General features: G+C 45.7%; 1 protein-coding gene across 1 annotated transcript; it reads right to left on the minus strand.

Annotated features, from left to right (window-relative positions):
* Positions 1 to 5,406: 5,406 nt before the first annotated feature.
* On the minus strand, positions 5,407 to 15,311 carry LOC141272560 (melanoregulin-like). Its single transcript, XM_073683408.1, has 5 exons — positions 15,135 to 15,311; positions 12,156 to 12,315; positions 8,886 to 8,976; positions 8,124 to 8,290; positions 5,407 to 6,508 (listed from the first exon to the last, which is right to left on the minus strand). The coding sequence occupies exons 1-5, from the start codon at positions 15,212 to 15,214 to the stop codon at positions 6,287 to 6,289; spliced, it is 720 nt and encodes a 239-aa protein (XP_073539509.1). The 5' UTR covers positions 15,215 to 15,311; the 3' UTR covers positions 5,407 to 6,286.
* Positions 15,312 to 27,164: the final 11,853 nt, after the last annotated feature.

Raw genomic sequence — 27,164 nt, forward strand, 5'->3', positions numbered from 1 at the left:
CCTCTGCTGACAAGTTTTTTGGAGATGGAAATTTCATTCTCCGGCAGGACTTGGCACCTGTCCACACTGCCAAAAGTACCAATACCTGGCTTAAAAACAACAGTATCACTGTGCTTGATTGGCCAGCAAACTCGCCTGACCTTAACCCCATAGAGAATCTATGGGGTATTGTCAAGAGGAAGATGAGAGACACCAGACCCAACAATGCAGACGAGCTGAAGGCTGCTATCAAAGCAACCTGGGCTTCCATAACACCTGAGCAGTGCCACAGGCTGATCGCCTCCATGCCACGCCGCACTGATGCAGTAATTGATGCAAAAAGAGCCCCGACCGAGTATTGACTGCATTTACTGAACATATATTTCAGTAGGCCAACATTTCGGAATATAAAAACATTTTTCAAGCTGTTGTTATAAAGTATTCTAATTTACTGAGATAATGACTTGTGTTTTCATTGGCTGTACCCTGCTTCCACAGATTTAAAAAAAAATTAAACTCATGAAATAGGCCTGGACAGAAATGATGGTACTCTTAACTTAATATTTTGTTGAACAACCTTTTGAGGCAATCACTGCAATCAAACGATTCCTGTAACTGTCAATGAGACTTCTGCACCTCTCGACAGGTATTTTGGTCCACTCCTCATGAGCAAACTGCTCCAGTTATCTCGTGTTTGAAGGTTGCCTTTTCCAGACAGCATGTTTCAGCTCTTTCCAAAGATTCTCACTAGGATTTAGGTCAGGACAGTGATCTCCTGACTGTAGATTATCAGGACAGGATCACACAGTGCTGGATCTCTATATAATGAACAGTGATCTCCTGACTGTAGGTTATCAGGACAGGATCACACAGTGCTGGATCTCCATATAATGTACAGTGGTCTCCTGACTGTAGATCATCAGGACAGGATCACACAGCTGGATCTCTATATAGTGTACAGTGATCTCCTGATTGTAGATCATCAGGACAGGATCACACAGCTGGATCTCTATATAGTGTACAGTGATCTCCTGACTGTAGATCATCAGGACAGGATCACACAGCGCTGGATCTCTATATAATGTACAGTGATCTCCTGACTGTAGATTATCAGGACAGGATCACACAGTGCTGGATCTCTATATAGTGTACAGTGATCTCCTGACTGTAGATTATCAGGACAGAATCACACAGTGCTGGATCTCTATATAATGTACAGTGATCTGACTGTAGATTATCAGTACAGGATCACGCTGTGCCGGATCTCTATATAGTATACAGTGATCTCCTGACTATAGATTATAAGGACAGGGCCAGAGTGCTAGGTATATACAGTACAGACCAAAAGTTTGGACACACCTTCTTATTTAAAGATTTTTCTGTATTTTCATGACTATGAAAATTGTACATTCACACTGAAGGCATCAAAACTATGAATTAATACATGTGGAATTATATACTTAACAAAAAAGTGTGAAACAACTGAAAATATGTCTTCTATTCTAGGTTCTTCAAAGTAGCCAACTTTTGCTTTGATGACTGCTTTGCACACTCTTGGCATTCTCTTGATGAGCTTCATGAGGTAGTCACCAGAAATGGTTTTCACTTCACAGGTGTGCCCTGTCAGGTTTAATAAGTGGGATTTCTTGCCTTATAAATGGGGTTGGGACCATCAGTTGTGTTGTGCAGAAGTCTGGTGGATACACAGCTGATAGTCCTACTGAATAGACTGTTAGAATTTGTATTATGGCAAGAAAAAAGCAGCTAAGTAAAGAAAAATGAGTGGCCATCATTACTTTAAGAAATGGAGGTCAGTCAGTGTGAAAAATTGGGAAAACTTTGAAAGTGTCCCCAAGTGCAGTTGCAAAAACCATCAAGCGCTACAAAGAAACGGGTTTACATGAGGACCGCCCCAGGAAAGGAAGACCAAGAGTCACCTCTGCTTCTGAGGATAAGTTTATCCGAGTCACCAGCCTCAGAAATCGCAGGTTAACAGCAGCTCAAATTAGAGACCAGGTCAATGCCACACAAAGTTCTAGCAGCAGACACATCTCTTCAACAACTGTTAAGAGGAGACTTTGTGCAGCAGGCCTTCATGGTAAAATAGCTGTTAGGAAACCACTGCTACAGACAGGCAACAAGCAGAAGAGACTTGTTTGGGCTAAAGAACACAAGGAATGGACATTAGACCAGTGGAAATCTGTGCTTTGGTCTGATGAGTCCAAATTTGAGATCTTTGGTTCCAACCACCATGTCTTTGTGCGACGCAGAAAAGGTGAACGGATGGACTCTACATGCCTGGTTCCCACCGTGAAGCATGGAGGAGGAGGTGTGATGGTGTGGGGGTGCTTTGCTGATGACACTGTTGGGGATTTATTCAAAATTGAAGGCATACTGAACCAGCATGGCTACCACAGCATCTTGCAGCGGCATGCTATTCCATCCGGTTTGCGTTTAGTTGGACCATCATTTATTTTTCAACAGGACAATGACCCCAAACACACCTCCAGGCCGTGTAAGGGCTATTTGACCAAGAAGGAGAGTGATGGGGTGCTACGCCAGATGACCTGGCCTCCACAGTCACCAGTCCTGAACCCAATCGAGATGGTTTGGGGTGAGCTGGACCGCAGAGTGAAGGCAAAAGGGCCAACAAGTGTTAAGCATCTCTGGGAACTCCTTCAAGATTGTTGCAAGACCATTTCTGGTGACTACCTCTTGAAGCTCATCAAGAGAATGCCAAGAGTGTGCAAAGCAGTCATCAAAGCAAAGGGTGGCTACTTTGAAGAACCTAGAATATAAGACATATTTTCAGTTGTTTCACACTTTTTTGTTAAGTATATAATTCCACATGTGTTAATTCATAGTTTTGATGCCTTCAGTGTGAATGTACAATTTTTATAGTCATGAAAATACAGAAAAAGCTTTAATTGAGAAGGTGTGTTCAAACTTTTGGTCTGTACTGTATATAAATATATATTAGTGTGTGTGTGTGTGTGTGTGTACAGTGATCTCCTGACTGTAGTTATCAGTGTACTATCACACATTACTGGCTGGACAGGATGAAACAGTTGCAGCTAGTGATTGGCTGAGTGGGCTTTTCTGGCCATTTCCGTTGTGTCCAGATGAGACCAGCAGGTAGGCACCGCCATTTACTGCCATTCATGTACGAATACTTTTTTTTCTCTTTTCAGCCAGGGAGTTGTATAGATCAACTGGAAGCCATGGTGGAAAGGATGGGAGGCTGTAAAAATTGTGCCTTTGGGCAGGGGTGGGAGGGCAGGTTTTAGAAAGGAGAAAGACCAAGTAACTGGTTACCCCCAGAGAAAGGAGGACAGGTGGTTTACAAACTGTTTTCCATGCCGTGAATAGGGAGGATTGAAAGAGATTGTAATAGCACTCTGGCTGTTCATTTAGTTTGTTGACTTGTTGCACCTCCGGTGATAGGATTGATGATGTTGCCAGGACATTTCTACAGTGAGGTCATCTATATGCTGAGATTAAAGACTGAAGGGTAGCCTGTGTCAGTAGTGTAGATAATGACCTCCTTCAATTACCAGCTAAAGATTAGTGACCCCCTCCATGAATATTTTACCATCATCACCCAATCCAGCAATTCTCAAACCATGATCTGCCAAAACCTATCATCAGTCTTCTATGTAGTAACAACCCATATAGCAAACTGCAAGTAAATAAGAAGGATCCATTTCCTCCACCTCGTGCTATAGGCTCGGCCTCCGCAGCTTTGTCATGCTCAGGTCATTGAGGTGCATCCTTAATCTCTACATTTTTTTTTTTTTAATTAATCTAAAGATTAAAAAACATTCTTTCCATTATTAGTGCAGCTGTCTCACTTTATTCGGGTAGTATCAGCTGGCTGCGGTTCAATGTCAATGTGACCTTCACAATTCTCCTCTATAAAATCAACAAGCTCAGCACCATTAATCTCCATGTCTCATTTCATGCCAATATGCAATCTGAGAAAGTTATTTTAAAGCCTGTACCCACTTTGCTGGCACACGCATGTATCTTGCTTCTGTTGGAGGGATAAAAAGCTACTTAATCCACTACTAATTATTTTTTAGGAATCTGTGTGTTGCTTTCTTATGAAAGTGGATCACAATTAAAAATCAGACTTGTTTTCTGGCAAATGCATGGTAGTTTGACCATGGATGGTACTTTGGACAAACCAAATAGCCAGGTGCCCAGTGTTACCTGCTCGAAAACTGACATGTATGGTACCATTCAGTAATGATTTCATAGGTGATAACCAATCAGATTAGCAGATGTCTGTGCAAATGATTCCCCAACATGTTGGAAAAGGCATTTTGGCAGATGGTCACTACTGACAGGTGGTGCCGCTGCATAAAGTGTTACAAGAACCTGATATTACATCTTAGATATGTCCAAACAAATGTAACCCCCTGCTCTTTCTGTATAAACAAAATTAAGCTACTAAATTGATGTATTATAACATGACTGTTAAAGGGGTGATCCAGTATTAAAAAAAAAGTCTCTTATTTTTCAGAAACAGAAAAAGTCCTAGCTTTGTCTATGGGCTGTGCCTTGAATTACAACTCAATCTCACTCACTTGAAAGGGAGTAATACTATTCCCAGCCAATGGACATGACTGGTTTATGTTGTGGGAAAACAATGTCCCTCTTTTTGAACACAGGCCCACCCCTTTAATACCACAGGCCGTAATCACTATTGCTGAATGTTACAAGGCTGTACTGAAGTAGTTGCCAAAAAGATGTCACCTTCACCCCCAACACCTCCTATTCTGCAGCTATTGATTGAAGCTGCACCTCACAGACTTCTCATCCCATTTTTCTCCTGTACTTGGCCAAAAGACAAGAGAGCGCGGCATCCCCTTCATTGTTTAGACAGCTCCATACAGCACAGCTCTGCACTTATTGTAGTGAAACTATGTCACTCGTCACTGATCAGCTGCAATCTGCTCTGGCAGTAGGCAGATGTAAGAGATCTACAGGGCAGGACACAGTAGCCCAATACATTGCTTAGTGGCCACCACCAAGTTCTGCAGCTCATATCTCCATAGTTAAGGCTGTAAGTAAACCGGAAATCAGGAGAAGCAGTTCAGGGTAAGGGCTAATGTAGATGTCCATGAACCTCGGTCAAAGCACGGATTGCAATGCAGACTGTCCACTGGTCTCCTAACCTGAGCTTGACACCCTTATAGGCATGTATGAGTCTGAGTTGGGACACTGACGGACAGTCCGTGCATTGCTATCCGTACTCGGACCGAGTTTCATGGACTTCTCCATGAGCCCTTACCCTGTCTGCCCTAAGGCTCATGGTCTACCTCTATAAAAGAAATAGCACAGTCAGAAGACACAACCGAGTCAGACGATTCTAGGTAGAGCAGGGTTTGGGTTGCAGGCAGGTGCACTGTAATCTTGACCATGACAAGGAATAATTCTGTTTATTACTTTACTGAAGTGATTATTCAGACAAACACAAAGGCGATGGGTAATGAATGTGAAAATACTTCTGAAGAGAAGAGCTGAAAGCGTAGCAGAGTTGAAGTATTTGGAAAGGGATGGCACTGTGTAGGAAAAATCCGAGCATGGGCTGTAGCACTCTGTGAAGCTCTAAATTCTGACTGTCGTCAGGAATCCTAAATTTTTTCTTGAACTCCATCGACAGCCTGTCTTTTGCTTATACAGTAAATCTTGTTGAACATTTTTATGTATCTCTCTTTTGGATAAAGCTTAGTCGCATCCACTATGGCCACCATAAGTCATCCAACAGGGTTTGTCACTATTGTGCTTTCCTGGGATCCTGACATTATACCACAGCACCAAAGCAGGCTAAAGCAACTCTTAGGATCGGACTACTATATTAATTGTAATTTTTCTCCAGAGTGGGATATTAATAAAAAAACAAAAACAGTTGCATAAAACATATAATAACTTGACACAAGACAAAGACTCTTTAAAAAGAACAGTCACTTTGGAAGTATTTTGCCCTAAAAAGTTGTAATTAAAATAAACGTATGTTCGGATCTTAATGTAGGACAGGGTTTAGCCTTCTTACAATCGGGGTATGCTATGAGTTGTAGTCTCATAAAAGCTGTTTTTCTGTAGGGTGTTGACCCCTGGTGCAGGAGAAAGATTCTATTTGAAGGGTGAAAACATCTCTATATATATATAACATGATTGAATAGAAGGAAGTGGGCATGGTTGCCAGAAAATGAGCTAGGTAGTGGCATGGTGGGCTATAGAGTGGAGGAGAACAGAAAGCTGAGGACAATAGGTAAAAGATGGAAGTTAATATTGGCAATTATCATTCGATGAGATTGACCAGAAAATTTTCTTCGTCCACCTCAATACATTCTTCTTCCTCGTTATCTCCACCATTTTCCACTTTTTGCTTGCACGGGATAACCAGGACAGCAGTGCCAGGCCCAACACTCTCCTTCTCGCTGCTGTCCAAGGTCTCAGGGGGGTAAAACTGTCTTGCAATAGATACAAACTCTGTTACCATGTCGAGAACGATGAGCCGGTCCTGAAAAACATTAGGTTCCCATGTTATAAATAAATAGTGTCATCTTTATGGACTCATCTCTGTTCTCTATAGTGTTACGCTCTCCATAACAAAAACCATAAGGGGCTTCCTCATCCTCATCATCAGCGCTAACAGATCTCTGCGGAATGAAACACTCCAGAGCTGACATTTAACACTTGTAATTAGTGTCTGTTCTGTCACCACTTACAGCAAATCACACAATCCAGAACATTGTGTTACGAGCCTGAGGGAAGAAGGTGGTGGAGGGGGGCGATGGAGGGACCTTTCAATGAAGACCATAAATTCAACTACTCCTGCACTGCAGAGATTCACCATGTCAAATATGGATATTCTATTACTGTACATACTGTTCAAAAGCCTTGGATGAAAAGTTAATCTTCAGAAGGAGAGCCAGGGGTCAGATATTGTTCCCATCATAGATCTGGAGATGTTTTATGAGGTGCTATACAAATCTTACATGAGTTCTAATTATCAGAAACTGATCTGATTCGTATATGGCATATTAATGATACGCTTATAAAATAAACCATATATTAATCTCTCATCTACCCAATACATAACATTTAAAATAGTTAAACCCCTGGAAGGGCCACTGATCATCATCGCCTTTCTACACTTCTTCTACAGTAAACTATGTGGGGTGGTAAGATATGAGGAGTGTGCCACATGGGAAGATGAGCAGAGAGGTCATATTGGCATGAACTGATAAAATACCAACTAGGAGGACATAGCGCAAAGCTAAAATCAAATACTGTATCTGGATTTTGTTTTATTAAAGGTTCCCTGAAATTAATCTATAATTTGTTTAGAACCTGATTAATAGGAACTGGACAGTATTTGAAAGAAGTTCTAAATTAAAGTGAATAATACTCTTGCAAAAGGAAGAAGGCCACATCTTCTGTTCAACAAACTCAAGTTGTATGGCTCCCACCTGATATCTGAATAACTGGGGGAGTCACTGGACTTACCCCTTTTTCTTGGCTTTGATTGTCATGTGATTATAAATGAGTTATATAACATAATGGTCCTGTATCTGCTCTTAAAGGGTTGTGCAGGATTATAAAAACATGGTTGTTGTTCACAATGGCTTTATCTTGTTGTACTAAGCTCAGGTCCATTTATGTAAATGGGGCTCAGTGGAAAAATCACACCCAATCTGTGGACAAGTGCGGAAGTGTTTTTGGAAGCACAAAGTAAAGTTTTTCCTATTTTACACAACTCTTTTGATGATATGTTCTGATGTCATACAAGTCTAAAGGACCCCCATACACATTAGAGTATTGTCAGCCGCACCCGACGATATTGACGAGATTGGACAACAATCTAATGTGTATGGTGCCACCAGCCAACTGATTGGCAGGGAATATGTTGATCAGGGATGTCCGATTTCAGACTGCGGATCGCCTTGTTCTCCCAGAGATAAGCCACCAGCAGAGATGTCTATCAGTGACTTTCTCACAGAACGAGTGATCCTATGTATGGGATACACCCAAGATGGCTTAACAGCTATATAACACATATGGCCGGCTTAAATCTTTGGTGTCGTAGGATCTGAGGGAGTATGTGGAAATCTTTAGTCTTCCTCTTGACTTACCAGAACAAATAGGTACCTCTCAGGAGGTGGAAGGTTGTGCTGTTCAAATATGCTGGTCTCCTGGGCCAACAGGTTGAGCAGACGACGAGCCTCTGTGGGGTCCAGCATACTATTATAGGAGTGGTTGGAGGTCACAGTGAGCAAAGAATCTGCTTCATTATGAAAACCTGAGTGTGAAAGAAAGAATCTGAGTAAAGACTGGAAAAATAAGGGTATATTCACACAAATGGATGGAAAACCAAAGGGAAATTTGCAGCTGTACTGAATTGTGCAAATTTTGGTTGTGATTTATTTTTCGAATTTTCCTGTGGAAAACAGCAGGACATCTGCAATAAAAGCAATACATTCACCTCCTCTGGCAGTTGTTGAATACTGCTCCAGTCCCCACATTTTTTGGCCTCCAGCTCAGATATCTGATCACAAGTGATCACTACGGGCTGGACGTACAGAGACTGGAGGGGGACAAGGGGGTGATTGTCACATGACCATCAGGAGAAGTTTTCAACTTTTCTTATTTTTAACTCATCTGAATGTACATATTCTGCAACAGAAACTACAGAAAATTGGGATTTGTCACAGATTTTATCTAGCACCAACCCCCCACAATGAACTCAATGGGAACAATCCACCAGAATCTGAACAAAATCCAGTCTGCAACAATGTGGACAGTCCATGGATTCTGCAGGCAATGCATCAGGTTTTTTTGCCATGTCAGATATACAGATTAAACCTTGTGAAAATATTCGGTAATCATTGGCTCACCTAGATTTTCCAGAAGAGCCCTCCAACGATCCTTCACATCTTTACGGATCTGTCTGTGGGCGCCGATATCAAAACTCAGTCGGCGGTAACCCTGAGTAAGAGGTGGAAAATCACAAGCATCTCATAGAAAGATACAACGCTATTCATCTTCACCTGTCTTCCTGAGCATGCTGGCCATTGCTGACTTCAAAGATCATGTATCTCTTTCTGTCATCTTAGGTCTGTATTCTTAGCCTTTAATCCTTCATCGTATTTCCAGTGATTTTCAGAGTGACCTGACCTTAATATTGAAAATCTGAAGACTATATTAAATTCTCAATTATATTCAATGATCAGCCCAAAAACCGACAGTACAATTAGGACTAAAGTTTTGTTAGTCTTTTTAGTGAAGTCTTTACTGCTCACTATCGTAAAAATAACTTTTTGCTCTTAGGCTACATTCACACACTGCGTATTTGCTGCTTTTTTTTTACTCGCGCGTATTTTCCTGCAGTTTTTACCTGCGTTTTTTTTCGCAGGTGAAAAAAACACCTCCATTCACACACTGAGTTTTTTGCTGCGTTTTTTTACGCATGCGTTTTTTCTGCAATGTACACTACAAAGACAGACAAAGTTTGTTGAAAAAAAAAAAGAGAAAAAAAAAAGTGTCATTGATGTCATTTCCTGTCTTCTCTACTGAGAAGAGATTATACACTGAATTTCATGAAATAATTAAAAAAAAAATTGACGTGGGGCTTCGCCCTATTTTTGTGTCCAGCCAGGTACAGCAGGCAGGAACGGGCAGCCCCCAACCACCAGCTGCCTATTTGTACCTGGCCGGACACAATATAGGGAAGCCCTTTTTTTTTTTATTATTTCATGAATTTCATGAAATAATTAAAAAAAAAAATACGTGGGGCTTCGCCCTATTTTTGTGTCCAGCCAGGTACAACTAGGCAGCTGGGGGCTGGAATCCGCAGCGCAGGGAGGCCCAAGCTTTCTGGGCCCCCCCCGCTGCAAATTGCAGTCCGCAGCCACGCCAGAAAATGGCGCGTTCATAGAAGCGCCATCTTCTGGCGCTGTACCCAACTCATCCAGGGCCCTGGTGCCGTGGCTCACTGGGTAATAAAGGGGTTAGGGCCAGCTTGGTGTTATCAGCTGGCCCTAAGCCCGAAATTCATGGGGTCACGCCAATATTAGACATGACCGCCATGAATTTCTAGTAAAGTATTTAAAAAAAACACAACACCCAGAATAAAGTCCTTTAATTGAAATAAACACACAATTTTTTAATGTTCTAAATTAAACCATACTTACCATCACGACCCATTCCAGCTGAAGCCAATGTCTTCTACAATAAAAGTAAAATAATAATAAAACCTCATCCTTACCTTTCCATGGTTCCCAGGACAGCTTCAGCTCTGCTACAGTCACATGACAGGCTGGATCGCAGCAGAAAGCTGCCATCCAGCTTGCCATGCCACAGACACTGAGAAGCGCAGGCATGCTTGCGCTCCTCAGTGTCTGGCTGTGACGGCATCCAGATGAGCCGAGATCATGTCCAATGAACTCGGCTCACCTCATGCACGTCACTGACAGCGTGGGAAAATTCTCCTGCGCTCAGCGCTTGAGCAGGAGAATTCTCCCACGCTGGGATGGCATTGAGATGACAGGCTGGATCGCAGCTGAGCGCTGCCATCCAGCTTTTCATCCTTCAACCGGACCGGACGCCTCTCCCATCCATCGGATAGGTGAATATCCATAGTTTTTTTCTTTTAAGTTAAGCTGTGTATGTACTGCAGCCAGAAGCTGTCTGTACGTACACTGCTAGGGGGACACTCACACTCACACACACGATACATAGACACAGACAGTACACACATGACACACAGACACATACATTACACATACATATACTTACCGCCTCGATGAGGACACCGACATTGATGGACGTCACACGTGAGCAGCGGCGGGGAACCAGGAACAAAGAATCCCAAAATAGTGGGATTTCCTGTTCCTGTTTTCCCTAGGGCTGCCCCCGTGTGACGTCACATCCTTCATTTCTCCTGCACCTCCGTAAAAAAGCGCTGGAATTACGCAGTGTGCGAACACCGCTGCGTACTTCCATCGCTTATAAAGGGCACAATATCGGAGAAAGCGCAGGCCGCGGTGCGTAAAGAATTGACATGTAAATTCTTTACGCAGCTGCGCTTTCGCGTTGCGTAAAATTAAACAGTGTCTGAACAGCAAAGTGAATTTCCCATTCACTTTGCCGGCAGACACAAGGCACATTGCATATTTTGAAAAGGCGTGCGCAAAAAAGCGTGCAAAAATACGCAGTGTGTGAACGTAGCCTCCTTTATGCCCACTGCTCCAATGAGTATTACATTTTTTTTTTCTTTGTAAATCCACCATATGGTTACAAAGAGATATTTCTATATATTACTATTTGATGCTTATTTGTACAGTCTTTACAAGGGGGTGGTGCTTGCCAGATTCTCTGGAGGCATGTCTTTAGGGTGCTCTGCATTATTACATTGTGAGGACCACCCACCTTGGTAAAAAAACATATAATTAGCACAAAATAATAAGGAACGGTATAGCAGATTTAAAAAAAAAGGGAAGAAAAAATGAGAACAAAAACCAGTTTCTCTTGATCTGGCGTCAGGTCCTCTTTAAGACCTATTATTGCTTATTTCAGCAACATTGCTGAAAGCATATCTTTGCATTTTACTATCATTTTCAGATCCAACATTCTGTTCTCAACGATTTCTTAATAGGTCTACATAAAAAGGTCAAAGCTCCATTTTTCTGGCATAGAGCGCCAAATCTCTTGCATATAAATAGCACTGAAAAGTAGTAAGGTAATGGGGGGTCTTCGAAAAGAAGTTGGACTGTATGTATAATAGACAGGGTGGTCTTTTACATATATGCTTCTCCATGGTTTTTCTTTTGTATGGCCTTGTGGTTACCCCACAGTTGACATGGTTGTTGATGTTTAAAGACTAAAATTACATCTAAATTTGCTGGGACTGTCCCAATTTTCTGGAAACAATCTTGGCAAATTTAGAGAAAACAAGGTTTTCATATGCCTTACCCCAAAAATTTGCAACCTATTTTGCGGTTCCCAAACCAGAATTTAAACATCTTTATTTGAAAAATATCGACGTTGGTAAATATGGAACTACTGTTCCTCCAGTCCAAGTAAAATCTCCAACCATCTTTGTACATGCTCTTTGTCCTGCTGTTCCGTCGGCTTCTGATATTCACGATTTCCCGTCACTTACTGACCTCTGAGCCCCTCCGGGTCCGTGCTCGCTTCTGCAGCAAGTTGTACAGCTCTCGATCGTCGTCTCTTTCAGTGTGAGACACATCTTGGGGCTCATTCCACAAGTTTGCTTCTTCTGCTCTCCGACGTTTCACCTCCCGGGCAAAGTACAAGAGGGTATCGCTACAATACAAATAGATCCCTGAGCACAAACTGTCCCAAGTTACGACAAGGATTCCCTCATGCACGGTGACATTTGACAAGCATCTGCTTTTCCTGAAGAGGTTGTTTGTAGGAGAACTTTAGGTCACTTGGAAACTTCACCAATACATCACATTCTACATACATATGTCAGAACATGAGTTATATATAGCCCCAGGCCAGTACGTCTTCTAGCAGCTGTACCATATAGTCAGCTCATTCATGTTACGGTCAATAAGTCAATAGCAACAACTGTTAGCGGTAGTCACTCAACATACTACAAGTATACATAATCAGGGGCGGAACCACAAGAGCGGCAATAATAAATGCAGTTATCCAGGCATCATAGGGAATGCTCTTTTAATTCCCCCTAGCCCCCTGATGAACCGGCATCTATAAGGGGAAACGCGTTGAGGTGAAACAATGTTTCCATGTTGATAACTGTGACAGTATCTTGGTATTGGTAACTATGGGGAATGTACCTATGTTTATACTAGTGGGACACATTGCAATAGGTTCATATCAAGAACCAATATTTAGGACATGGTATTGGTAATTATGGGGAATGTATTTCACTTACATCAATATAGATGAGACCCATTCCTTTGCTTGGGATTATCAGTACAGGACTAATATTTGGGATTTATCGGTGTTTATAATGTTCCATGGGTTAAGAGTGTGTGTGTGTGTGTGTGTGTGTGTGTGTGTGTGTGTGTGTGTGTGTGTGTGTGTAGACATTAGGGTGCAACAATAGCCTTAGGAAACATCTAGGATGCCCCTTATGTCCTGTACCTTAAAGCCATTTGTCCTTTTGCATTCCATGGTTGTGTTTACCACACATATCTTGTTGGTGGATTAACTATTTGTTTGTACGTTTTTCCTTCATAGCATACTCTTGTTTGTACCTGCACATCATTTTTGGGAACAATAGTGTTTATAAGTGAAAGACAAGGCAGAGTGGGGATGGCATTCTTGCGTGGTTTATTCTGGGGGTGCCAACTTCCGCTGCCAGGCTGGATTGTATTTAGGGGTGTATAGGGGCATAGTATGTATCTGCTTAGTATCATTCCTATTGCCTTATAACCTTGAGGCAACTGCCTTCCATATTTGTTTTTATCATTATATGTGTGTTCTCTTTAGGTTTGCTGTATACTTTTAATGAATATTTAATAACATTTATCCTTTTGGGGAATTTTTTTCTATAAGACTGTTTTGTGGATTCTCTTGCGAATATACATTACTGTTAATACAATATTAAAAACAGAATTGGTGCCCACTTTGTACTGATGGTGAAGGTTCTCTCTAGGAATTAGTGGCACTGTGGGGGCTGGCACAGTGCCAACATAGACATCCTAGGGAAGCTCTCCAATTTGCTAGTCTATAAAATACAATTGGCAAATTGATTTTCCTACCGTTGTCTTTAAAATTGACAAGAGTGAATATTAAACCTGGCAACAATAAATTCATCCTATTGCCCCTAGAGTCAGATTAGATGAAATATTTTTTCAAGCCTTATTCATCACAGTAAAACTTTCTTTGATCGCAAAAAGAGCTCACCTTTGATTTGACCAGAGCAGTGTAAAAAATGAAGGTGGCCCATCGCCCTTGGCCTTCTCTGCCAATTAAGCAGTACATTTTGCGGCAGATAATATTGTTGTGTGTCCAACATGCCATAGAGCTGGATATAGGGTTTGGTGGAAAGGGGTGTATTACAAGATTCATGGCTGATGCCAATTTTCACTATTCCATGATGACATGTGGATACATGGGCATCTTCTAGCCACTCTTTATATAGTTAACTGTTCACGAATGTCAGTTTTGTTATTTTTTTGCAAGAAATATGATTGTTTTCCATGGCTACCCTATATATATTTCGATACTAACTCATCGAGATATTAGTGTGACTCAAACCATCATGATGGCCTGACCATACAGTAACATGTCATACATACTGACAGTAGACAACACTATTGTGATAGAGAGCTGTAAAAAAAAAAAAAAGCATGAAAAAAGATTTGGAGATGGAAAGAAAGGAAAAAGAGGGACCCCAACTTACCCTTACCCCACACAACCAGCGATCTCATGAACAGGCTCTACAATGCCCCATTGGATGGAGCGACGGCTGTACATGCTCATCTCTGATCTATTGGACTGCTGGAATAAAACAAGCACTGTACTGCTCCACTAAGAGTATCTACAGATTTGGAGTACCAATAGGAGTCCCTCCAAACCTCTGAATGGGGTACTTCTTAGCTTCAAACCACTAGATTCAGTGCTTTTTAGCAGCATTTGCATTTTCTATGGAAAACTATTGGTACCTGCTTTGAGTATTTAGTCTTTCATCATATCAGAAACCTATGATCCTGCATTTGAGGTGGGCACCTTTACTCCTAGATAAGGTGAACAATGGAACTTCCACAATCTAAGACACTCATAACACATTTTCATCTCCACAAAATCCTTAGTTGAAAGCTAGACAGTATATGTAGTCTGTCTTAGGAAAAACAGGCCCTATCTGCCTTAGTATAAACTTAGCTGACATTGACATTGCATTGAATACTCTAGAAATGTCAGTACATGATAGAATTATGTTGCCTTGAAAAGTGCAGGAGTTCCAGGAAATTGTGACTTGTAGTACACCAACAACTACGCCGACTGAATTTCATGTGTGGTACATGCAATATTAGAATAAACATTAGTGGAACATATATGGTATCATACAAGAGACAGTAGAAGTATTTATAGGTATATATCACTATAGGTATGCATTATACAAAATCACCAATACTACCTAGTGTTACCTGATTAAAGGGCTCTTCTCTGGTGCCTCATCATGACAGCAGCAACAAAGGAAGCGATAAAAGGTCCTCCGCTCTGCCATACTGGGGGTCAGTACTGCATAGCATAGGAATGGTAGGATGGGGGTCTTAGCATGGGTGGTGTTAATATACAAAAAAATCACTGTAATTGGGATGAAAGAACAAGAGAGTCACATGGACAACTGCACAACTATAAGCCTCCAGCTAAGAAGCGTGATAAGTAGGGGTTGGCTATGAAGACATCTCCTATCATATTCCGGTATGAAGATGAAAAGTAGAGGAATATTTCATTTTGGAGACTATTGAGAGGGGTTAATCTGTGAGGTTTAGAGAGTCATTATAGGGGAAAAATCGTAATGTTGGGATCCCTTATATCTACAGAAAGGAGAGATATGCTATATTGTTACTTAGTGTTAGTTAGAATGAAAATAAGGTGCCCTAGTGAAGAGGTCTCATTGGGTATATCTGCCAATATATAAAACACAGGCATGCCACATCAGTTGGTCATCTTGGACAAGCAGAAATCAGATTGCTTGATACAAGGGGTACACAATCTGTGGCCTGGGGGGTTGTGTCCTGTCCCGTCTGTCAGAACACATACATGATTGTTTATGCTTCAGTACTTTAGAAAGACAACCGCGTCCATATGATCCAGAGATTGTAGCAGGTCTCAAAACAACACAGGAGTGCTCAAGCAAGATCAGCATTGCTATGCATGCTGCCAGAGATGGCAGCGATAGCAGTGGGCTGAAATGTCACTCGGCCACTGGCTATCTAATGTGTATGGTCAGCTTTAGCCTGTGGGCAAGTAAATAAAATTGACCCAAGAATAGCCATGAGTAGTTTACCTCTGTCTGCCTTATAACAGCAGAGGTAAGTAGGGTTAAATCTGGCCACCCCTGAAGATGTAGCTGGGGCTATTGTTATGTTGGAATTGAATGTCCCTGTGCAACCCCAAACTCACTACATACAGTAACAGAACCAAGCATACTACACAGATTCAGGATGTAGTGAGCTTGGTTCTGTTACTGTAACAGAACCAACCTCACTACATAGATACAGTAACAAGTTCACTACATAGATACAGCAACAGAACTATACTTCTTGCAGATATACTGTAACAGAGCAATGTTTACAACATAGATTTGGTGACCAAAACAAGCTTGCTATATACAGTGGTGTAAAAAAATGTTTGCTCTCTTCCTGATTTCTTATTCTTTTACATGTTTGTCACACTTAAATGTTTCAGATCACAAAACAAATTCAAATATTAGATAAAGGTAACACAAGTAACGACATACATAATGCCATTTTTAAAGTAAGGTCTTTATTATTAACCCCTTAAGGACCCTGGGATTTTCCGTTTTTTGCTCCCCTTGTTCCCAGAGCCATAGCGTTATTTTTTGGTCAATATGGCCATGTGAGGGCTTATTTTTTTGCGCGACAAGTTGTACTTTTGAACGACATTACTGGTTTTACCATATCGTGTACGGGAAAATGGGAAAAAAATTCCAAGTGCGGTGAAATTGCAAAAAAGTGCAATACCACAGATGTTTTTTTTTTTTTACCACGTTCACTGACTGCTAAAACTGACCTGCCATTCTTATTCTTCAGGTCATTACGAGTTTGTAGATACCAAACATGTATAGATTCTTTTTTATTTAAGTGGTGAAAAAAGATTCCAAAGTTTGCTTAAAAAAAAAAATAAATGGCGCCATTTTCCAAGACCCGTAGCGTCTCCATTTTTCAGGATCTGGGGCCGGGTGAGGGCTTATTTTTTGCACACCGAGCTGAAGTTTTTATTGATACCATTTTGGGTTAGATCCGATGTTTCAATCGCCCGTTATTGCATTTTATTGCAATGTTGCGGCGACCGAAATATGTAATTCTGGCGTTTAGAATTTTTTTATCGTTACGCCATTTACCGTTCGGATTAATTCTTTTTCTATATTGATAGATCGGGCGATTCTGAACACGGCGATACCAAATATGTTTTTTTTTTTATTATTATTTTATTTTGAATGGGGCGAAAGGGAGGTGATTTAAACTTTTATATATTTTTTAATATTTTTAAAAACATTTTTTTACACTTTTTGCTTGCTTCTATAGTCTCCATAGGAGACTAGAAGCAGCAACTGTCTGAACGCCTCTGCTACATAGAGGTGTTGAGCAGATCACCTCTATGTAGCAGAAATGTTCCTGTGCTATGAGCGCTGGCCACTAGGCGGCGCTCATAGCGATCAGTACATGACAACCACTGGAGTCTGCTGCAGACCCAGGGTTGTCATGCCCATCCATCAGTGACCCGCGATCATGTGACGGGGTCACCGATAGGCGGGGCAAGTGACGCGCTTCTGGCGCGGCGCTGTTAAATGCTGCTGTCAGAGACTGACAGCGGCATTTAACATGTTAACAGCCGCGGGTGGATCGCGATTCCACCTGCGGCTGTTGCAGGCACATGTCAGTTGTATAAATCAGCTGGCAGGTGCCCGGTTCAGTGTGGGCTCAGCGCCGGAGCCCGCGCTGAACAGGGGGTGACAGCCTGGTGCGTACTATTACGCCCCAGGTTGTAAAAGGGTTAAGGACACTTCACAGAAAAGACCCCCATGATAAAGGCAGGGGCAGCACAGGTTCAAAATACTGATATAATACCCACTCACCTCCTTTATCATGGGGGTCTGCTGCATCCTGCTAGTGCATTGGTAATCTGACTTGGTTGATAAGGTTGTTTTCTTTTCTGTGATGTTTTTTGAATGTCTTTTTCTGTGAAGCATTTTTAATTTTAGAGTAGGGACTCGCAAGTATGAGGACCCTTGACGTGGGTTGCGAACTTGCGTATTTTTGCCAAAATATCGACAAATACCTCATGTAATGTATTTATCTTATAAATTCTTTTTCTTTTTTTTTTGCACATTTTCCATTTTTATGTAGGATGCAGCCGGGCCCTTTAGTGCTGGTTGGGAGAATTAGGGCGTCTGTCCTGTGGGTTGCACATGTGACACCCCAGGGGTCTGGTTGCCACAGTGATAGAGATATTACGTCTGAGAGCAGGTGGGAGGTCTCTTGGTCAGGGATCCTATGCATGCCACACCTCCTGCCCAGTCCTGGGAGGGGAAGGACTTCCCCTATATAAACCTAGGGCTGAGGCAGGGTTAGGGAGTAGAGAAGAAGTAGAGACAGAGAAGAGCAGCAGATATAGGAGAAGAACATCAGGAGCTCTGTGGGAGCAGTGCTATAAGGAGTCAGGGGCTGGCAGCTGCAGAGCTCGCCCTGACTGAGAAGCTATCACCGGACCCGGAGTCCGAGGCTGTGGGGACTAATCTTTACCCAGCAGCAGAAACCGCCCGGCAGGGGATTTCAGGTCCTCTGGCCAAGAAACCCGAAGGCACGGTCACACGCGTGGGACCAGCACCGCCGTCATGGAGCGGAAGCCACTAGAAGGCCCCGAGTCACCGGCCATACGGGTGAGCACCACACGGTACACTCAGGGACGTGGGCTACTTATACCCGCCTCTAGCAAGGTAGCCAGAAGAGTACAGTCAGTTTGGGAGGCCTACAACTCCGCCTGGCCAGGGGAGATCCCATCTGCTCAAGGACTGACCAGGCCCCGATCGCTAGCCAGTACTCCGGGAGGGTCTATCTTTATCACCAGTAAAGACCCTGAACTACACCGCATCGTCTCTGAGTGATTCCTGCTACCCCCATCATCCACGTCGGCTGCCCTGAGGCCATACCCCTCCCGTTGGGGGTGATACTATCACGCTGCACAATCCTACCACCGGCCTCAGCGGTCTGCCCTGCAGCGGCAGCTCCTTCGCTGCATCCAACGGGTGGCGTAGTCGTCCAACATCTACCGCTAATACAACGCTACTTAGTCTGACTCCCTGGGCACGGACCGGGTCACCGCCACGAGACTACAACCCTCAACAGATCCGGCTCCGGGTAAGCTCCTGCATGCGCAACACTGTGCGACACAGGCCCAGGGGTGCGTCAACTTTTGGCGTAGTCGGCAGGATCTCGTGCCCGCAACCACCGGGTACTGCGTGCCTGAAAAAGACTGTTCAAACTTACCAGTGGTGAAGATTCCCGCCATCCGTGGAGGTTTCCCGCCATCCGGCGCCATCTTCTACCTTCTTCCCGCCATCCGCGAAGTTTTCCCGCCATCCGGCGCCATCTTCTGCCTTCTTCCCGCCATCCGTGGAGTTTTCCCGCCGTTGGACGCCATCTTGAAGATGCCGCGCGGGAAGAAGAGGGGCGTGGACTCCGAAAGCGCGCGAGAACTGAAGCCCCGCCTCACGTCCGGACGTTGCGTAAGGTCCTGGAAGGAGCCCAACAGACGCCGACGTCACAGGAGCGCGACGGAAGGTCCTCAACCCTGACGATCCACTGCGGAGCCGCGGCCTACGGAAGAGGATCATCGCAAGGTAGGCCACGGTCCACTAGGGGGGAGGAAGATGTCGGATACGGAGGAGAGCTTCACTGCCTCAACCCCCGCCAGCGTCACCGCTGCTGCAGTCATGCCTTTCACCATGCCCTATATCCCGGGAGCGGCCTGGCTACCCCAGTACTCAGGGGAGTCACATACCCTGCATGACTTTAGAGAAAAGCTGGATAGCCTCTTCCAGGTGTATCCCCTCACAGAAGAGCAAAAAGTGAGCATCCTGGTGGCCCAATTAACCGGGGCAGCCCAAAGGGAGGTAAAGTCCTGGCCACCTGGGGGGAGGACTGTTGCAGGGATACTAACCCGGCTGAGGGACACCTTTGATACCCGCACCTCAGCCGAGATCAAGCTTAGATTCTACGGGTGCAAGCAGCGAGCACACGAGAGTATAAGGGACTATGCACTGAACCTACAAGAGGCCCTGAGAGCCATTAAGCAGACCGACCCTGACGGCGTGGGAGACGAGGACAGGCTGTTGACTGAACAATTTATAGAGGGTTTATATTGCAATGCCCACCGAACCCAGTTGCGGGCAATGGCCTTACAGGACCCTCATCTGGGATTTGCACAGTTCAAGGACAGAGCCATCCGGGTGCTCCGAGAACCGGCACCAGGTGGCGTTGTGACCCACAGACGCCCCACTACCACTTACCACCAGGAGGCGGCGCCCTTGTCGGCAGGGCCTGTGGGAGCTGATGCGCAGGCTTTGAACAATGACCCGGCTCCAGACCTGCACCATCAGGTCCAAGAGCTAGCTAAAAGCGTTGCTGCGCTAACCCGAACTGTGCAGTCTTTACAGGTTTCCACTCCAGGGAAGATCCAGCTGGCATCCGGACCGGAGGACATCCCGTGGCGTCGACCAAGGAGGACCCCACCGGCCAGATGAAGACCCAGCGACCGATACAACGAGGACGGACAACCCATCTGCCGCCGCTGCAATCAACCCGGACATATGGCAAGGTACTGTCCTTTAAACTGGCACAACCTGGGGTAGAGGGCCAAACCCCAGGAAAAAGATCATCAGGCCCATCGAACTGGCGCGACAAATATGTGGGAGGACGTCCAGTCTTGCCTGTGGTACTGGATGGCATCCCCATGAGTGCCCTACTGGACACCGGGTCACAGGTTACCACTATCCCGTACGTGCTCTTCAAGCAGTACTGGAATGACTCGGATATCACCCGCTACCCTGACGACGACTTGAGTATCATCGCCAGCAATGGTCAGCCCGTGCCACAGATTGGATTTAAAGAGGTGACCATTAAAATAGGTAGAGTCGAATTGGCGGCACAGGGACTGATCATTGTAGACATTGACAAGCACGAGAGTCACCCAAAGATAACTCTAGGAACTAATGTAATTGAAAATTGTCTTGCAGAGGTGATTTTCCTTTTACAGCAGGTTGCCAAGAACGCCAGCTCCGGCCAGCAGCGAGTGCTCCAGAAAGAGATCCGGGCACTGATGCGACGGCAACAGATAGAACTCTCCGGTGGTGAGATTGGTAGCGTAAGAATGTGTGACCCTTTCCCTATTGCCATGCCCCCAAAAAGTGAAATGATGATTTGGTGCCGGGCAGCTATTGGTCTGAGAGGTAGAGATTACCAGGCAATGGTAGAACCAGTTTACTCAGACAGTAGGCCCACCATTTTGACAGCACGGGGGGTGGTCAATGTACGCCATGGGAGGGTGCCCGTTCGCATAATAAATATCGGGAAGAGGGAAGTATACCTGCCCCGGTATGCCACGCTAGCCAAATTGTATACCATCAATCAAAATTCCATACAGTCCGTAGAACCCTTGCCTCCATCTTCCCCGGAGGAAAGTAACGGCTCTAAGGAAACAATGGAGGACTGGTGTCAGCAACTACATTTGGGTACTGACTCCACTCCCTCACACCAGAGACAGGGAGTCTATCGGGTGGTTCAAGAGTACGAGAGAGTGTTTAGTAAACACCCGTTAGACTTCGGGCGAGTCAAGGGGGTAGAACACCACATCCCCACGGGAGACCATCTTCCCATAAAAGAGAGGTATCGACCCGTACCCCCTGCACACTACCAACACGCCAAGGGGATGCTTAGGGACATGAAGGAGGCTGGGGTGATTAGGGATAGCTGTAGCCCCTGGGCAGCTCCACTAGTCTTAGTCAAAAAGAAAGACAACACCATGAGGATGTGTGTAGATTACCGGAAAATCAACCGTATCACACACAAGGATGCGTACCCCTTACCAAGGATAGAGGAGTCTTTGGCTGCTTTAAGATCTGCTAACTTCTTCTCTACCTTGGATCTCACTAGCGGGTACTGGCAGGTTCCTGTAGCAGAGGCGGACCGGGAGAAGACCGCATTCACCACCCCGATGGGACTTAGCGAGTTTACCTGCATGCCGTTCGGACTCTGTAACGCACCAGGAACCTTTCAACGATTAATGGAGTGCTGTCTGGGCCACAGAAACTTCGAGACGGTCCTGTTGTACCTGGACGATGTCATCGTATATTCCAAGACTTATGAGGACCACCTGAAACACCTGGCGGAAGTGTTCGAAGCTCTGGCAAACTACGGCCTAAAGGTAAAACCCTCCAAGTGTCACCTCCTAAAACCAAAGGTGCAGTACCTGGGACACGTGGTGAGCGCTGACGGAGTGGCTCCCGACCCTGATAAGATCACCGCAATTAAAGAATGACCAAGTCCCTCCAGTGTAAAGGAAGTGCGGCAGTTCCTCGGGTTGGTAGGCTATTACCGCAGATTCATCCCCGGTTTCACCAAAAAGGCAGCTCCTATGCAGGACCTCCTGATAGGCCAGTCCCGGAAGGCCAAGAACCAGAAGCCGCCCTTCAAATGGGAGAAGTTAGAAGAAGAGTCCTTCCGCCAGCTGAAGATGGCCCTCACGGGGGATGAAATCCTGGCGTACCCTGATTACAGCCAGCCCTTTATCCTCTACACTGACGCAAGTAACATCGGGCTAGGAGCCGTACTGTCCCAGATCCAGCAGGGGAAAGAACGGGTAATCGCTTACGCCAGTCGAAAACTGCGACCCACCGAAAGAAACCCTGAGAATTACAGCTCATTTAAGCTAGAGTTCCTGGCAGTGGTGTGGGCAGTCACCGAACGCTTTAAGCACTACCTCGCTTCTTCCCGGTTCACCGTGTACACGGATAACAACCCGTTGACACACCTGGACACGGCAAGACTCGGTGCCCTAGAGCAGAGATGGATGGCCCGTCTGTCCAACTACGAGTTCACAATCAAATACCGGGCAGGACGCTCCAATACCAACGCGGACGCCCTGTCCAGGATGCCAAACCTACCGGACGTAGGAGAAGATCCAGAGGGACTGGAAGAAGTCGAACTCCCCGCGTTCCACCGTCATGGGACTATCCAGTATTCCCATCGGGTAAGGAGTAAGCAAGCCGCTACGTTTAACCCCTTGCCTCACTACAACTGGGAGGAAACGCAAGACAGTGACCCTGCCGTCCGACTGGTGAAGGAGATGCTGACCCGGCCAGAGGCTCGCCTTGACCCAGACGCTCCGGAGGAAGCCAAACAACTGTGGGCTGAGAAGAGTCGACTGTTTCTTTACAAGGGGAAGTTGTGCCGCAGAATGGTTAACTCCCGGACGCATGAACTAATCTGGCAAGTAGTGGTGCCACGAAGAGACGCAGCCATGGTGATGGAGGCATACCACGACGGGGCTGGACACTTCGGATGGAAGAAGCTGGAGTTCCTGCTGCGCGGGCGGTTCCACTGGGTAGGCATGAGGGGAACCATCGAGAGGTGGTGCAGAGACTGTGGCCCGTGCAACCTAAGAAGGAAGGACCGTGCCAGCCAGAAGACCCCCCTTCAGTCCATCGTCACCAAGCAGCCGTTGGAACTGGTAGCCTTGGATCATGTAAAACTGACCCCAAGCAGAAGTGGCTACGTCTACGCGTTAACCATTGTGGATCATTACTCCCGGTTCTTGGTTGTCGTCCCCGTTAAGGACTTAACAGCTCAAACAGCAGCTAGAGCCTTCCAGCAGCACTTCTGCCGTCCACACGGGTACCCGGACCAAGTGCTGACGGACCAGGGACCTGCCTTTGAAGCGGAGGTCTTCCAGGAATTCTGCAATCTGTATGGCTGCCGGAAGATAAGGACGACACCCTATCATCCGCAAACTAATGGACTTTGTGAGAAAATGAACCAGGTGGTAATGGATCTTCTGAAAACGTTGCCCCTGGAAGAACGCAGTCTGTGGCCTGAGAAGCTGCCCGACCTGGTGGACCTATACAACTACATCCCTGTAGGTTCCACCAACTGTACCCCGGCTTACCTAATGAGGGCAAGGCCTGGTAAGCTACCTGTTGACCTGGAGATGGGAGTCCTGACACCCGAGGACACTTCACCGGAAGCAGACTGGGACACAGAGAGGCAGCAGCAGTACCGGAAAGTACAGGAGAGCGTGGAGCGAAGTCTCTGTCTCGCTAGGGAAAGACAAGAGAAAACTTACAACCAGTATGCTCCCGCTGTTCCCCTGGTACCCGGAGAGCAGGTCTTGAAGAGGAAGAGACGGCTCCACAAGTTGGACGACCAGTGGGAGAAGGACCCGTACACCGTACTGCCCTCAAGCCACGACAACCCAAAGGTCTGTACCATCAGTAAAGACGGAGGGGAAACCACAGCCATTGTATCCCGGGATCACCTGAAGAAGTGTCCCGAACAGCTACGGAACCCAGAAGGAGAGCAAGAAGACCCTCGACCCGTAGAGGAAAGGGAAGATATGGTTAGTACTGTGCTCGGAGACTTCCCTCGGTCCTGGACTCAAGTCAATGGTGCAGTTGTGGTATCCGTCCTCACGTTCCTCCAACCAGCATCCCAAGTGCCTACGGAGCAACAGGTAGAGCTGGAAGAGCAGCCGGTCCAGGAGGCAGCAGACTCCACACAAGCAGAACAGGAGGATCAACCCTCTGCTCATAGTGAGCCTGCCGTACCCCTAGTGAGCCAAAGAGCCCGTAGACAGCTGCCCAGTTTACCCTTGACAGCTCCTACACCCTGTAGTTCAGGGCCAGACAGTCAACTCCGTAGGTCCACTAGGGCCACTAGAGGCCAGTTACCCGCACGTTGGAGGATTTGAAGTGTTTAAATTGTTTTATTTGTGGTCACCTGTCTGTTACTTGTAAATAATTATGTGTTTCTAGTTATTTTTAGGAGTCCTTGGTGGATTTACCGGGAATCCTTGTACAATTAGTTGGAGCGTTACCCAGGATGGACTAAAAGACTGATAAGGACTCGGGGCAGGACAGACCCCTACCTGGTTACGTCTCCCTGTTTTGGTGAAATGGACACCTTTGTTTTCTTCAAAACTGCACCCGGTTGCGGACACGCCGTAACCATCTTTATGTGTTTTTCCTATTGTATTATTATTGTTTATACCTTGTTATGTTTTTCTAAAAATATGTTTAGTCCCGGAGTACTAAAGTTCACTAGGGGGGAATGTGACACCCCAGGGGTCTGGTTGCCACAGTGATAGAGATATTACGTCTGAGAGCAGGTGGGAGGTCTCTTGGTCAGGGATCCTATGCATGCCACACCTCCTTGACGTGGGTTGCGAACTTGCGTATTTTTGCCAAAATATCGACAAATACCTCATGTAATGTATTTATCTTATAAATTCTTTTTCTTTTTTTTTTGCACATTTTCCATTTTTATGTAGGATGCAGCCGGGCCCTTTAGTGCTGGTTGGGAGAATTAGGGCGTCTGTCCTGTGGGTTGCACATGTGACACCCCAGGGGTCTGGTTGCCACAGTGATAGAGATATTACGTCTGAGAGCAGGTGGGAGGTCTCTTGGTCAGGGATCCTATGCATGCCACACCTCCTGCCCAGTCCTGGGAGGGGAAGGACTTCCCCTATATAAACCTAGGGCTGAGGCAGGGTTAGGGAGTAGAGAAGAAGTAGAGACAGAGAAGAGCAGCAGATATAGGAGAAGAACATCAGGAGCTCTGTGGGAGCAGTGCTATAAGGAGTCAGGGGCTGGCAGCTGCAGAGCTCGCCCTGACTGAGAAGCTATCACCGGACCCGGAGTCCGAGGCTGTGGGGACTAATCTTTACCCAGCAGCAGAAACCGCCCGGCAGGGGATTTCAGGTCCTCTGGCCAAGAAACCCGAAGGCACGGTCACACGCGTGGGACCAGCACCGCCGTCGTGGAGCGGAAGCCACTAGAAGGCCCCGAGTCACCGGCCATACGGGTGAGCACCACACGGTACACTCAGGGACGTGGGCTACTTATACCCGCCTCTAGCAAGGTAGCCAGAAGAGTACAGTCAGTTTGGGAGGCCTACAACTCCGCCTGGCCAGGGGAGATCCCATCTGCTCAAGGACTGACCAGGCCCCGATCGCTAGCCAGTACTCCGGGAGGGTCTATCTTTATCACCAGTAAAGACCCTGAACTACACCGCATCGTCTCTGAGTGATTCCTGCTACCCCCATCATCCACGTCGGCTGCCCTGAGGCCATACCCCTCCCGTTGGGGGTGATACTATCACGCTGCACAATCCTACCACCGGCCTCAGCGGTCTGCCCTGCAGCGGCAGCTCCTTCGCTGCATCCAACGGGTGGCGTAGTCGTCCAACATCTACCGCTAATACAACGCTACTTAGACTCCCTGGGCACGGACCGGGTCACCGCCACGAGACTACAACCCTCAACAGATCCGGCTCCGGGTAAGCTCCTGCATGCGCAACGCTGTGCGACACAGGCCCAGGGGTGCGTCACACATATATAGTGCTGGACAGCCCGCCTTATCTAATAGTATGGGCGTCATCAAAAGGCTGTAAGCCAGATGCTGTGCATCACACACATCTGTGTAACTGGCGTCCTATGCAAGCCCCATCTGTGTGCATTTTTAATACTACAGCTACCACCTTCATGTATTGGTAGGTTATTGAGTGGCTGTTGCATCAGTAATTTGCACCTGTCCTGCCCCCACCTTTATCATGGGGGTCTGCTGCATCCTGCTAATGCATTGGTAATCTGACTTGGTGTTGGTAAGGCGCTTTATTTTCTGTGTTTTTATTTCTTTATTATTAAGGGAAAAAGAAATCCAAACCTACAGGGCCCAGTCTGAAAAAGTGATCACTTCCCCCCTTGAGACATAAATTAACTGTGGCTATTCACATCTTTGGGAAGCAGAGATAAATTTCCCTAGCCACACACAAGCCTGATTACTGCCACATCTGTTTTCAATCAATCACAGAGCAGCAACGACTCTTCCAAGAGGTCACAAAAGACCCCACAACAACTTTAGGCCTCACTTGCCTCAGTTAGACTGTGTGCCCACGATGCAGAAATGCTCCGGATTTTTTCCTTAGCGTTTCTGCATCTCCCTGGCAGAAAAAACGCATGCGGATTGTACATGCGGATTGTACATGCGTTTTTCCTGCCAGGGACAAGCGGATGTGAAGCGTTCTTCACATGCATTTCCGCATGCGGGTTGACAAGCGCGATTTTAGCATCACTTGGAAAGTGCTTGACAACTTGGTCACACTATATAATCCATGCAAATGGCATGGATTTATATAGTGTGATCGAAAGAATGTTAA

The sequence above is a fragment of the Phyllobates terribilis genome, unplaced genomic scaffold (genome assembly GCF_046119375.1).
Source record: "Phyllobates terribilis strain yellow unplaced genomic scaffold, ASM4611937v1 Scaffold_5__5_contigs__length_657084704, whole genome shotgun sequence".
Lineage (NCBI taxonomy): Eukaryota > Metazoa > Chordata > Amphibia > Anura > Dendrobatidae > Phyllobates > Phyllobates terribilis.

Coding starts and splice junctions, on each gene's coding strand:
- LOC141272560 (XM_073683408.1), bottom strand. CDS start 15,214: ATGGCAGAGCGGAGGACCTTTTATCGCTTCCTTTGTTGCTGCTGTCAT. Junction 8,977..12,155: donor GGACCCGGAGGGGCTCAGAG/GTCAGTAAGTGA, acceptor CCTCTTACTCAG/GGTTACCGCCGACTGAGTTT. Junction 6,509..8,123: donor AGAGGTACCTATTTGTTCTG/GTAAGTCAAGAG, acceptor AATGTTTTTCAG/GACCGGCTCATCGTTCTCGA.